General features: G+C 29.3%; 2 protein-coding genes across 2 annotated transcripts in view; one reads left to right on the top strand and one right to left on the bottom strand.

The window, feature by feature from the left end:
• LOC113378860 (adenylate kinase 7-like) overlaps positions 1 to 6,250 on the bottom strand; it is a 13,972-nt gene extending 7,722 nt beyond the window's left edge. Inside the window, exons 1-8 of the mRNA XM_026619491.1 lie at positions 6,107 to 6,250; positions 5,304 to 5,533; positions 4,969 to 5,245; positions 4,622 to 4,903; positions 3,243 to 3,560; positions 2,968 to 3,141; positions 1,266 to 1,604; positions 833 to 1,204 (exon numbers count right to left, since the gene is read on the bottom strand). Of these exons, the coding sequence (XP_026475276.1) occupies positions 833 to 1,204; positions 1,266 to 1,604; positions 2,968 to 3,141; positions 3,243 to 3,560; positions 4,622 to 4,903; positions 4,969 to 5,245; positions 5,304 to 5,533; positions 6,107 to 6,250 (2,136 nt within the window). The remainder of the gene's footprint in view (positions 1 to 832; positions 1,205 to 1,265; positions 1,605 to 2,967; positions 3,142 to 3,242; positions 3,561 to 4,621; positions 4,904 to 4,968; positions 5,246 to 5,303; positions 5,534 to 6,106) is intronic.
• Positions 6,251 to 6,993: 743 nt separating this feature from the next.
• Positions 6,994 to 10,338, top strand: LOC113378853 (peptidyl-prolyl cis-trans isomerase, rhodopsin-specific isozyme-like). Its single transcript, XM_026619479.1, has 5 exons — positions 6,994 to 7,017; positions 7,827 to 8,031; positions 8,206 to 8,325; positions 9,305 to 9,530; positions 10,242 to 10,338. The coding sequence occupies exons 1-5, from the start codon at positions 6,994 to 6,996 to the stop codon at positions 10,336 to 10,338; spliced, it is 672 nt and encodes a 223-aa protein (XP_026475264.1).
• Positions 10,339 to 14,754: the final 4,416 nt, after the last annotated feature.

Here is a 14,754-nt window from a genome sequence, read left to right as displayed (position 1 = left end):
TATAAATTATATATTTATAATAGCATTAAAAATATGTATATTATTTAAAAACAATAAAGTCATACTTCAAATGTGACATGATCGGTTTGTCATTGTAATTAGGATTTAGAAATGAACCTTTATTAGAGAAGTGAAGTAATTGCTGATTAATAAATTCCATAATATTCGTTCACACAGTGGATTATGTTAAACAACGCCTTAACAAATATTGTTTTCGCAACTTCATTCATCTTATAATTGAGTTTGAAAAACTTCATGTAATTAAAATTAACGTACATTCATTGACTGATGGTATTTTTTTTACTTTTTCGCTGGCGATTTAATCTCATTCTTTGCAATAGATGTAATATCTGTCTTGCCTAAAAAATATTTTCGATTTTAATAACTTCAAAGATTTATAAAATCTACGAATAATATAGAAATAATTTCTAATCAATAAACTTACGTTTAGTACATGGCACAAATGTTTAATTTGTATTATTACTTTCAAGAAACAGGGTAAAATATTCTTCTGATTCAGGCATTTTTTATTAAATCAAGATTTGTACGATGTAACTTTAAAATGTTTATTTATCTCTGTCGACTTGCTTGTTGATATCGGTACGCATACAACGTTGATTCCGCTACGCAAACAACATCAGATCTCTATTCACATACACGACGACTAATCACAATCGACGCGTATTGAAATGATTTTATCGAGAGCGAATGACGAATCATTGGCACTCGACTCTTATCTTATCTTATCTGCCGTAACGCACTTCCGTTGCATTTGTACGGATTTACACCCTAGTCGCGCCTAAAGAAGTTTTAATTCAATAATTATTATTACCTGACTAGCCAGCAATGCTTCTTCTTCCTCCCGAAGTTTCTCAAACAATTGTGTCCAATCTTCCATCGCCTTTTCTCTTTGTCTCCTAACTTTGTCCAATTGTTGCTGTTCTTTCAGTTCTTTTTCATGCTGTTGATTTTTCTCTTGTTCACGTTTTTTGATGTTACCCAATTCTATTTCTATTCGTGTCAACATGAAATGTTTTGGTGGCCCAATTCTATCGCAAGCGATATCGAAAACAGCCTCAATAGTATCATATTCTTCGACTGATATCAATTTTGGATGACGCTCACATTCGTCGAAAAAGTTCAGGGAAGTGTTTGTATCAGTATTTCTGGCTCTAAATTCCGATAAGCGACGCAACATTTCATCCTAGAAGAATAAAGTCAAGTAAAAAATATTGCGAGTGAAAATTAGGTAAAAATTTCTTTACCTCTGTATAATGTGTTCCTTCCACTTCGCATTGTGGCAGCTCCATAACCCTTCGGCAAAGAAAGTAATCTGAAGCTTCGAGCGAAAATATATTCAGTGGCATAATGCGATCATCAAATTTGGGACCTTCTGCATCATTTGCTTCTTCGCCAGCATCTTCTCCTCCTAGATCCGATAAACCAAAAACTGCGACAGCCTGAGCCAAATCTTTTGGCCATCCATCTAATATATAACCTTGGTTTTGGCAAGGAGGACTCAACAGCATCTCCTTGAAAAAGCTTATGATATAGGAATCTGCAAGTCGACCTCGGGGGTCAGCTGCCATGTTGTCTTCAATTTCCTAAAAAAAATTATAACTAGTTGGTATTTTGCTTTAAGGCAAGTTGCATGAAATTCCCGATATGTGTAAATAATCGACTTAATCAATAAAAAATAAATTAATTTATGAGTGATTAAAAGTATTCCGAGTGGATTTATTACACATATTTGAAAACGAACGAAAACCAAATTGTCAAAAATCAATAATTGTTACAATTGAACCAATTTTCGTAGGACTTCAGTTTAGTCTGGTTTAGTATGTTCATTAAGATCAAGTCAAGTACTCTATCGTTATACCAAGCACAATCGTCTAATTTTAATTGTGACAAACGTCAAAAAAACTACTCTTTTTCTCAAAATTTCATGAATTTTTAAAATTAAACTACTTGTCGTAAGGCCGTAATATTTCAGTAAAGAACCATGATATATATCGTAAAAAAAGTTCCATAAAAATAGGCTTAATTTTTTTTAATTACAAGCAAACGGCTCGGTAGACTTTCACCTATAACTAATCAGTATCTTTCGAACTAACCAACTAATATCTTTCTAAAGTTTTTGATTTTTTAAAATAGATTTGTTAGTATGAGCTTAAATGTGGACGAAAAGTTTAACACTTTTTTTTAAAATTACAAAAAAACGGCTTAGCAGATCGTCGCACAAAACTGACAAACGATAGTCTTCATTGAGGTACATAGAATGACTTTTAAAATTCTTAAATCAGTTCAGGCGTTTCTGAGCAAACGTCGATGAAAGTTCTAATGCCTAAACGCCAACAAAACGATACCAATTTTTGCTAACTTTGAAGAATTTTTAAAATTAAACGACTTGTCGTAGAACCGTAATATTTTAGTATGATCTATAAGACTATGGTATCTACCGTCAAAAAAAAACATAGAAATCGTCGAAAAAAATTTTCAACACTTTATTACAAGAAAACGGCCCGGCTGATCTCTACCAAAAACTCATCAGCACGATTCCCAGCCAATATCTTTAGAACGGTTTTTGAATTTTTTAAAAATCGATTCAGAATTGCGGGCTAAACGTGGACGAAAACTTTTTCACTTTCGTCTTTTTACAAAGAAACGGTTCGGCCGATCGTAGCGCAAAACTGACAAACGATAGTCCTCATCGAGATACATCGAATGGCTTTTCTGATAAAGCCGTTTTGGAGAAAACATCGATTTACGGCAAAAAATCTGTTCACACACATACACACAAATAAACACATACACACATACACACATACTTTTTCCAAATTTGGTCTCATTCGATTTTGAATGGCTTGAAACGCCGAGAAAACATAAAATTAGCGAATCGGATTTTTTGATGAAAACCAACTTCTCCTTCGGGAAGTTAAAAAAATGTTATCTTGATATAAGTTTCACCTGCAGCAAGCTCTTCAAAGCTTGTAAATCCATTTTGGGTTCTCCATCCCAATCTTCACCTTCGGTTTCTACATCATTTTCATCAATAGGCTTTCCTGAATCACCTGCCTCTTGTTCAAGTCGAACAATATCTCGTTTCAGTCTTTCAATTTTATTTTGAATCACACTTGCAATCTAGTAGCAAAAAAACTACATGTAATATATATCAACAATTTGTAAAAAAATGTAAATTCATTGTATATATTATAAATTAAAATTCTATTTCTTCCACTGACCGTAAGATGATGTGCACCATAATGATTAGCAAGCATTTTAGCCAATTCAGTTTTTCCTGAAGCTGGTGGACCATGTATAAGAACTCGAATTGGTGGATCAAGGTTATGAGCCTGGCGAAATTCGTATGCAAGTATTTTTCCCATGCCAACAATGCCGAGATCATTTTGAAAACGAATTCGACTAAAACGACCTGGTTCCATTGGAACATTTGCCATCAGTTGGTCGAATGACGATTGATCAATTTCCACTGGTTGAAAGAAAGCATGCTCTTGTGGTACAATCTTGGTTACTCCGTAACCTAGGGATTTACTTATAACCTGGGGAAGAATAAATTTTTTATAGACACAAGACCATAAAAAACCTTTTTTAACTTTCCGTAGGGTAGTTGTAGTAATGGGCCGAAAATCGGAAATGAAAATTTTTGCATTTCTCGACGTTTTGAAGGTTTCTTAACATTTTGGCATACCTCAGAAAAAATGGATGTGTGTGTGTGTGTGTTTCGTATGTCCGCATTTTTTCATCCACGTTTTCGGGCGCACGGATCAACCAATTTGAATGGTTTAAAAAACATTCGATCCCTATTGATAGGGAGATGCGCTGATTAGTTTTTTGGCAAAGGCAGGTCCAGCCGTTACGGAGATACAGAGCAAAAAGTGCAGAAAATAGAAATCGAGTTTTGAGAGAACAGAGCATCCGATTTGAATGATTTGAAAAACATTCAATTTGTAATGATTGGGAGAAGAAGTGATTAGTTTTTGGCAGAGACAGGTCCCGCCATTTCGAAGATACAGAGCTAAATGTGCAAAAAATGGCAGTTTTTGAGTGAACTAAGCGTCCGATTTGAATGATTTAAAAAACTCTGCTTGTATTGACAAAACTATTGCTTTTGAGGATAACAAAATATTACATCTTTATTTATTTTCCATAAAATATTTGTGTAATTTTGGATTAAAAATTCAAAAAATTACCCAGGCTAAGCACGGTCTGAGCGCCACTCTGGTACAAATGTTTACCCAAGTGCGTTTATTGAAGAATGTGAAAATGCCGCCAAGCTAAGCGCAGTATAAGTGAAAATGTCGCACAGTGTGACTGTGACTATACGGGAGCACTTTTTCAATTTTGTGTAGATTAGGCAACTATTTTTCAAAAATTGAATTCGAAATGAAGTGACGATTATTAATGTTCTGGAGATAAATTGATTTATGATTTACATTTGATTTGCTTAGATATAACAAGATAGCAAAAATAATGAACGTTACAGTATTTGCAATAATATATTTGAAATGGTTTAAAATTTCTCGAATATTTCAATACGGTACGGGAAGTACCAGCAATTTGCCTTAAGGCACGATGCCATACACCACTAGTTTATACTTGCCTTAATTGCGTCCTTCATCACAGCATTTGTTGGTTCGACGGCTAGAAAGTACTTTTGTTTTTTGACTGGAGGATCTGCTATTAGGTCGTAAATGCATGCAGCCAAATCTTGCACATGAATTGTTGGCACTACGTTATTTCCTGGATGAAATACTGGGATTTCTTCATGGTTGTTAAAAGACATTTTGAATGCGTATTCCAAGACCTGATTTTCAGCACCATAAACTAAACCGCAGGCTATGATCGCCGTTTGTAATTTACCATCCTTGTGATTCATGCCAACCTAAATAGAAAATTGAAACCATCTTGAAACAAAAATAAATATAATATAATATCTTCGATTCTCACCGTCATGGTTTCTTTCTCCAATTCAATGTGCAATTTAAAATTAGGATGTGGTTTCCTTTTCCTATAATCAGTTTCTCGCAACGGCAGTTTTGATCTTGAATCCAACTTTTTGGATTTGGCCCAAGTCATAAAAGATGACACCAAATAAAAGTAAATATGCTCGTTTTTAGGAATATTCGGATTGGTTTCCACTTCTTTATCCAACATAGCCAAAATTTCCGTCGCTTCTTCAATCTCGTTGTGGTCAGAAGAAATATCAAAAATGATATACTTACACCTAAATGGTAAAAGAATTATTTGAAACCACACATTTGCCTTTTGTACATTACACTTACTTTAATATATTTTCTTTATAATTATCTTGATCCTTATGCAGAATTTCGTGGACATAATCAGATTTCGTGTAATTATCTACACAACCTAGACTTGTACCAACAACTTGATAAAATATTTCCTTCTCATCCTGATCTTCCCTTCCTAAAACATCTTCTCCCATGAAAGGACTTTCTCCTACTCTCTTTGAAGCTATGTATTTAGATATTGCTTTGCCATGATATGAATCGACCTTTGGTAAAATTAAAACAAATTTTAATATTATACATACATTCTTATAAATAATAAATTGATACATTAGGGTGGTCCTTAATATGGATATTTTCGAATTTCTTTGCTCCCAAGGGTTCAAATGCTTCCAAATTAATAAAACAAAATTCTCTAAAAGTTTTAGCTCCTAATAATAACATTTAGATAGTCCGCAATTCAATTGATATTAAGGACCACCCTAATGTACATAGATATCGACATTTTTATTTAGAAATTTATCAAGGTTATTAAATTTGAATGTTCTAGCATAAGTCGAATCTAACGACTTGGATACAAATGGAATTTCGGTTTTGTGCTACTACTATTTTTTATTAACTCATCTTCAAGTGAAAAACCAATTAGATTTTAACATATAGATCTATCTAAAAATGTACCAAAATTCTAAACCACATCCAGTAAATGTGCTCCTTGAAATAGCTTTTGGATAACGCAAAGAAATACTCGTATATTTTTGTTAGGAGTGAACAATTTTGAATAAACAAACAAGAGCTTTCACAGCACAATGAGTTTTTAAATTTATTATGTAATTATTTACCTGATTTATGAATACTCTGTTAGGATAAAATGTCTCCTCGGTAATTGTTTGTTCATCATATTGAATGATGAAAGACTTTTCATCTGAATACGACTCGTCTTCCAAAGAAGAACCAGCAGAAAAACTTTTTCGCGCGTGTGCCATGATGATAAACTGAATCAAGCTTTTATATTTATACTTATTAATAAATCAATATGATAACCAATTGTTTTTTCAAACAATGTTGACATCATGTTGACATTTATAAATTTTGTTTTGCACTCATGCCTGAGAATATTCATTCTCAAATCCGCCCGTCGTATCACTTCTAATCTCTATATAGAAAGAAATATTTTTTAGCCGTTTTTGATAAAATATCGACAAAGGGTCAAAAATCGGCCAAATTTGAATGATCCAAAAAACATTCAATTTGCAATTATGGGAAGAATTAGTGATTAGTTTTTAGCAAAGGCAGGTCTAGCGATTTAGGAGGTGCTGAATGATATTTTGTGATTTTTTGTAATTTTTTGTCTTCCCTTAAAAACGCCACCTGATTAATAGACGCCCCCAAAGTTAGTTGCAATCCAATTAGAAAACTTGTCTATTCTAGCCCATGTATGGTTTCAATATAATTCAGTAGTAACATGTATGCTTATTTGAAAAATACACTAAAATAACTACAGTTTTTTAGAATTTCATAAAAAATGCAGTCAAAACTTTTATGTTTGTTTTTAATCCTATTTATTTATACTGAATGCAATGTGAGTGCAAATTATGTATTAATGTTAAATGTGTTTTTACTAATATTACAAAAATATTTTTAAAAAGATATAATAGTTTTATATAAATTGCGTAGTAAATTATATAAAACTACAACAAATAATAATTTACCAATAATAGTAATAAAAATGCTAAATATAAATATATGCACAGTATGTTAAGACATTTAAAAATAAATAAATGATTAAAAATTAATCATTCAAAACAGTCTTATGATACAAAAAATATTGTTATAAAAAATAATCTAGAGAACAAAATTGTTAATTCTAATTATTATGCACTCATTAGTTTAAGATTTTATTTTCATTTGTTATATTTTCTTATAACCTTAGAAAAAATGTTTAAATTTTGTGATTTTTTTTAATACAGTATCGAAACGTACTTAATAAATAGTGAATTATTCTTTGTTCTTATTCTTATCTTATCTCGACAGTTTGGCTAAAAATAAACATTTTAAACATATATATTAGGGTAGTCCTTAATATGGACATTTTCGAATTTCAAACTCAAATGCTTCCAAAATGATGAAAAAAAATTCTCTGAAAGTTTTAGCTCTTAATAATCACTTTAAGATAGTCCGCACTCCAAACAAAGTTTCTTATGGAAACAGCATGGGTAAAATTCCATTAATTTTTTAGAATTTTATAACTTAGCGACAAGTGACTCAAAATTTTGAGAATAACATTGTATTTGCTTATTTTGATCATAAATAAAAAAAATTACAACAAAATTTTGGTATACATCTTTTATAAAATAAGTATTTACTTAGAAATAAACAACCAAGAAACTTTGGTTGGAGTGCGGACTATCTTAAAGTTAATTTTAGAAGTTAAAACTTTCAGTATTTTTTTCATTAATTTTGAAGTATTTGAAACCCTGGAAGCAAGAAAATTCGAAAACATCCATATTAAGGACCACCCTCAATATATAATTTATATCAATTATTCTTGTTAATTTTAAGGGAGATGAATTTACCATTACTGATACAGTGTTTTTGGACATCACAAGTGACAAAATGGACTATGGTACTGTAGTCATTGGACTTTTTGGTGACAAAGTACCAAAAACAGTAAAAAATTTCAAAACTATTATTACTAAAGGAATTGATGGCAAAACCTATGTGGGGACTCAAATATTTAGAGTGGTTAAAAAATTTATTATTCAAGGTAAATAGAAAAATAGCAGAAATATAGCAGATAAAATTGATATCAACCTCTCAATAATGATTAATAATTGATCTTTAGATAATATTTTCCAACTAATTAATGTCTATTTTATAGTGGTCTATTTTATTTGATTGAAAACATATTTATATGTGTATTAATTTTTTTTAAACTTAGGTGGTGATTTGGTTTATAACAATGGAAGTGGATCAGTGAGTATATATGGAAAATATTTCAAAGATGAAAGTTTTAATATTTCTCATAAAGAACCAGGACTGGTGGGCATGGCAAATAAAGGTCCGTTATATATATATATATATATATATATATATATATATGTACAGAGTGTCCCAGAACTCAACGTCAAACCTATGGTCCAGATAGTGCAAAGTCCACCATCTAACTTTTATTAAAAATTTGTTTCTAGTATTTTTAGATCTTCTTCTTGTTTATTTTATTAACTGAAACAATCATATTTTCACATACAAAAAGAAATTTAAGAAAAAATTCACTACTTTTTTCAAAGCATTTTCAAAACGAAGTTATTTGACGGACCCGGGGCTAAAATATTAATTTTATGTGGTATGTTATATTTTTTTGTCAGACTTGCAACTAAGATTTAAAATTTGTTTTGAATGTCATATGAAATATTTTGCTTGGAGCCTATAAATCTGAACAAATCATTGAAGCCAGTTGATTTGGCAATATAAAATATTTGATTTTAAGAATATTGTGCCTAAATTGTATTGAGGCAAGTTCTAAAATTTGATCATTTTTTACAGACAGATATTTTACACTTTCTGGTAATCATCAATAAATTTTACAAATAACTTTAAATTTTAATATAACACACTTTCACTTTTTGTAAATATAGGGTGCTCCAGAATTTAACGTCAAGCCGAAACAAGGTGATACTATTGATCGTAACTATCATAAACAATTGGAAAAATATTCCATGTAGTTTAAAAATAATGAGCTTTTAAGTGCTACACTGAGCTTTGGTCAAACTCTGATCATTTTTTGGTTATTGTGGTTAATTTTCAACATTTTTGGAATCGGAACCTTAAATAACATTTTCAGGACCACAGTCTTTTTGTTAAACTAGAAATTTGAAATGTTCAAAATTGATCGATTTTTAAAAGCCTTCCTTTAAAAAATATTGCAGAACAAGTAATATTTAGTATAATCAATATAAATCTAAGACATATGAATTAATAAAACAAATGTCTCAAAATATTACTATATAAATTAATATTATTACTATCCTTTACCCCAGGAAAAAACACAAATGGATGTCAATTCTACATAACAACAGCCCCTGCACCATGGTTAGATGGAAATCATGTGATTTTTGGAAAAGTTTTGAAAGGGCAAAGGGTTATTCATGCCATTGAAAGGGCACCAACAAATAATTTGGACACACCAATTTTTAATATAACTATAAAAAATGTTGGAGTCTTGGACCTAAAGAAGCCCTATTCTTTCTCAAGTGAACATTATGAGTGAGTAAGGGATTTGGAAAGAATTTAAAAAAAAATATAATTGATTGTCTTCAAATTAATGAGACAATTCTGCTTGTTTATTGGTAGTGAAAACTGTAAAAACGTCTATCCATTTGCTGATAAAAAATGTGATCAGGCGTATTTTACGTAAGAATCTTATGATAACTGCATAATCAAAAATTCTGTTTTCATAACATTCTCCTTTTCTTGTTTATATGTAAAACACATCAAAACATCAAATGGATAGACATTTTTACAGTTTTCACTACCAATAAGCAAGCAGAATTGCCTCATTAATATGAACACAATCAAGACATTTTACAGTTTTTACTACAAAGCAATAAGCATAAGATAGCGTTGCCATGACAACGCTATGTTATGAGGAAGAATTGCTCCGCAACTTATTAAAGGAGTGTTACTGAGTTCATATTTTTGACAAATTTGATTTTTAAATATTTTGGTAGTTGAACGACGTTTCAGGTCATTCTGAATCGTTTGACATAGAAATTGGAGAGTCGTGTATGCATGTTTATGTCAAAAATTTTGACTTTACCTCGAGTTTTCTTTTGCCTTTGATAGATATAAAAATTTATTTTAAATGAAAAATTAAATTAATATTTTAGACTTTTTGTTGAGAAAAAAATCATTTATATATAATTTCAGTTTTCCTATAATTTTAAATTACTAATATTTATTTTCATTATTTTCTAGTTTATGGGATTGGCTGTCTGCATCTGCAGTTCCTTTAACATTATCTTTTTCGATTTTAGGAATATTTCAATGCATGATATCTAAACTACATTGTTAAAATCAATAAAATATTGTCATTAAATTTATATATATTATTTATGATTAATTGTATCTGATATATTGTTTAATAACTATCTTAACCAAATGATTTAAAATTGTTTTTTAATTATTAACAAAAACACAATTGAACAAACTTGATTCCAATAATTTTGATGTCATATTTATTTTTAACTATTACTTATTCAATAAAATTGAATAAATTATAATTAAAAACGTCTGATATATACTAGTAGTAGATTTATTAAAAATAAACAAAATATATCATTAAATTTATTAATATAAAATAAATTACAGTAAATCGCTTTGTGTTTTTATTCTTCGCCAGGTTCTTCGTTCCACAATAATAGCTTTTTGTCAAATTCTGTGGAAAATGTTAAAAAAACTAGAAATGTATTATTTAAAAAAATATTAATTAATGTTAATTTTTGTTTATTAATATTAGTTCCATTTTTTAAATTTTATTGTTATCTTTAATAAAATTTTATTATATAATTATTTTTAGCTCAGCCTTTTTAGAGTTGTGCAATTTTATCTAGATGATTTTCTAAGTTTTTATTTTTTATTATATTTCAACTGTAATTTGTTTAAAAGAAAATGTAATTTAAATAAAATCTTCTATAAAACGTACATCCACTAAATAAATTACATATGTGACAAATTTTAGAAAACATTTCCATATGAATTTCGATATTTTTAAAAAAGATATTAGAGAAGTTGCAGAAATGTAAATTTAATAGCAAATATTTGAGGTTTAAGAAAATAATTGCTGTGAATAGTCTATATAAATTTTATAAACTCCACAAATAATAAATTTCAACTTGAAACTAGAAATAGAATTTGGACTATTTATTTAGTCATAAATGATTTGATAATGGTAAAGTTTCTACTACCGTAGAAATGATTAAACTCATAAAAGTATTATAAAATGTAAGTAAATATATGCACTTACCTTCACTTAAATCGATATTTTCCCTGATTTGTTCCATAGCTTTCGAAAAAATCTCATCCATAATTGATTTTCCTATAAATTCTCCAGATGTTGCATATTCTTCAATATGAATTTCCTTCTCCAAGGAAGAAACCGTATACTTAATACTTGCTGGAATAAAAATATTAATATTAATTAAATAGTAATAATTCTAAATCATTTGAATTTCTACTCCCATTTATTCCTTTACTTTAGTTCTTAAAATATTAATTCATGGTTACTTGTTTCAATTATAAAGTATAAGACTTAGTAGGTTATTAAGAAGCAAGTCCATTATTTATTATTTAGAGTATTTTTCTCGAATTAAGATTCTAGAAAATTTACATGTTTTAGGAGATACTGTAATGCGATATTTTTGAAATCAACAATTTTTTTTCAAATAAAAAAATTCAAAGAATTTTTGTGGACTCCCTAAATAAATTCTCCAAAATATATAAATATATTACAATCAATATCATCTTCTTACTATACGTATACTCTTACTATAAGTAATTCTAATTCTTAACCTCTTGTTTTAGTTGTTTACTAACTAGGATAAATATAGATACTAGGTTATAGCAATTTTTATTTTTAACTAGCTGTATTCATTCACGCTTTACCGTGTTTTTGTTTTCAATTAAAAATTTGGTGGAAAATTTAGGGTTATATGTGTTTTATATAAAAAAAAATAAAAAATAAAAATTGACCGAAAAAATGTTAAAAAAAAACTTTGGGGCGACCAACCCCTACCACTTGGCTTTATTTAAAATATACGAAAATCTGTCTTGGGATTTGCCTAATTTCTCAAATTTTCACGGCGATCGGACGTATGGTTTACAAATGCATAACAATTACACACGCACACACTCAGACAGACATACATCCATTTTTAAATATGTATATACATTATTTTTGAGAATTTTATATTTTAGTTAATTTTTTAATAATTTACCTGGAGACGGTTCACGAAAAATTTCCATCTTCTTTGGAACCTCCGGTTCCACAACTATATCTACAGGAGGAGGCGTTGGAGCTTCTTGATAAGGAATCTGTTTTTCTTGCTCAAGATCTTTTGAAGACTTTTTGAAAAAAAAATATATTCAAGATAAATATTTAGCTTATTTATTATTGGTATAAATTTATTATCACCTTATATCGGTCTCTCGTCAAATCTTTATTGTAATAAAGAAACAATGCTGGTGGAGGATCTCCAAAATCCTCAGCAGGAATATTATTCTCCTCCAATGTTTTGGACATGTCCAAATGACCACGGATGCTCCTCCAAGTGTAACTTCCTGCATGGGTATTTGCATAGAAGTATCTTCCCATTATTTGGTATATGGAGTCTTCGTCACAGACCGTCAAAAATTGAGTTTGGGCTGAAAATAAAAATAATTGGTAAAAGACTAACAGACTAATATAAGAAGAAATACTAAATAATTTTTTGAATAAATAGTCTTTCCTTGAACTTTGACGAAAAAGTTCTATCTATTTTGTAAATAGAAATAAATTAGATTTATCTACTATATATAGGGATCAAGGTTTAAAATATGTTACAAAAAGCATATCTAACATATTTATTAGCTAGTGGTGCATGGCATCGTGCCTTAAGGCAAATTTCTGCAATTTCTTGTACCAAAAATTAAAATTTTTGAAAAACCTTTGAAATTTTCTGAAAACTTTGTAAAAGTAGAGATTTGTGAAATTTTGGAAAAAATTGTACTTTTTTGAAAAATTTCATTTAATTTATATTTTTTTATACTTTGAAATTTTCTGAAAATGTTAAACTTTTTTTAAAGCAATCGGGCTGCGTGGCTGTTTTAGAGACAAATTTCAAAGCGCGTAAGCGCCGCGTCGCAGTCTAATGGATATACAAGGTTTCGAAAGTCATACAAATGTCAACAAAATTCATACCTAATATTAAAATCTCTATAAAATATCTGATAATTTGATGTGCATATGTCTAATAATCATTTTTGACAGCCCATTCCATTTTTTAAAAAAAAATTTACTCGATTTCCGAAACCGCTGGAACTGCCTTACCAAAAATCAGTTTTTTACTTTGTCAATACAAGTAAAATGTTTTTTGAATTATTAAAATTGGACTCTCCGTTCTCTCAAAAACTGAATTACAATTTTTTGCACTTTTTGCCCTGTATTTTCGAAACGGACTCGCTAGACCTGCCTTTGTCAAAAACTAATCAGAACGCCTTCTTATCAATAGGAGTCGAATGTTTTTTGAATCATTCAAATGAATTGAACCGTGTTCCTAAAATCGTCGACGACACATACACACACTGTACAACTATTTTTTATAAAGTATTCCAAAATTTTCAAAAACCTCTCAAAACGTATTTAACTTCCCCTAAAAATCAAAAATGAAAATTTTATATATTTTTACGTTTCAGAGGTTTCTGAACATTTTGGCATACCTTAGAAAAAATTGATGTACATGTGTGTGTGTGTGTTCGGATACAAATTTTTGTCGACGATTTTAGGAATACGATGATTAACTTATTAAATTTCTTTATAGTTATAAGTTTTCTAATTTAATTTAACCTTTCTTGAAATCTAATTAGAATGCAACCAGAATCCAATTGAAATCTGATTGGAATCAAGTTTGCACTTAAATTTTAATCTCCTAAATCCATTTCATAAATTGATTTTTATTTACAATTTATCGTTAAATATATCTATTTATTATAAATAAATAAATTTATTATAAGATAAATTAATTAATTTATTTTTAAAATATTATACCTGTAAGCATATTTATGATTCGGATATGTCTTGGTTTAAGAGAAACATATCCAATGTGATAAAAATCGTCTTTCCACCAAGGAGGATTTGGAACTGGTCTCCATTCTGTTGTAGGACACTTAAATTATAAAAAATATGTATAAGTTAAATAGCTGAATTTTTAATTGATTCATAATAATAATAGCTAGTTTTTACTCAAAAAATAGAATAATAAAAAATATATAGCAGACAGAGGCTTTTCACCTAAACAAAGCTCAACCTAAAAAAGTTTAGTATGAGCGGTTTTCCACTGAATTTTTCTTCATAATGTAATTCAATTTTTTTTTTATTTGTGCACCTTTTATTGTGATTTGATATTTTACCTTTACAGTTTCAAGGACAAATATGTAATATTTTTACCTTCATTGGTATATGTGGCATTACTCCATGAGGAAGAACAGGTTGTCTGGCTCCTGTTACAGGATCAATTCGATCTCGTAGATCACCAGAAGGATTAAACCAGTGGCTAATGTCCTTTCCAGCATATGCTATCAGCAGTTCACATTCCTATTTAAAAAAAAGTTTTTTTTTATTTCCATCTAACAAATTTGAGGTACAAAAGTTAACTCCTTAATGTATACCTTTGGATTTTCTAACAGTTTTTGTTGAATCATTGGAGTGATATTAAGTACACGCCTATTTATAGAA

Source organism: Ctenocephalides felis, unplaced genomic scaffold (assembly GCF_003426905.1).
Source record: "Ctenocephalides felis isolate EL2017-DRISC unplaced genomic scaffold, ASM342690v1 CF-g0.4_SCAFFOLD_00845, whole genome shotgun sequence".
Taxonomy (NCBI): domain Eukaryota; kingdom Metazoa; phylum Arthropoda; class Insecta; order Siphonaptera; family Pulicidae; genus Ctenocephalides; species Ctenocephalides felis.
This window is presented reverse-complemented; position numbering and strand designations above follow the sequence as displayed.

Bases quoted from the DNA above. Each gene is read 5' to 3' on its own strand.
- LOC113378853 (XM_026619479.1), top strand. From the start codon at position 6,994: ATGCTAAATATAAATATATGCACA. The intron at 8,032-8,205 runs GTAAATAGAAAA...TTTTAAACTTAG, and splicing joins TAAAAAATTTATTATTCAAG to GTGGTGATTTGGTTTATAAC. The intron at 9,531-10,241 runs GTGAGTAAGGGA...ATTATTTTCTAG, and splicing joins TTCTCAAGTGAACATTATGA to TTTATGGGATTGGCTGTCTG.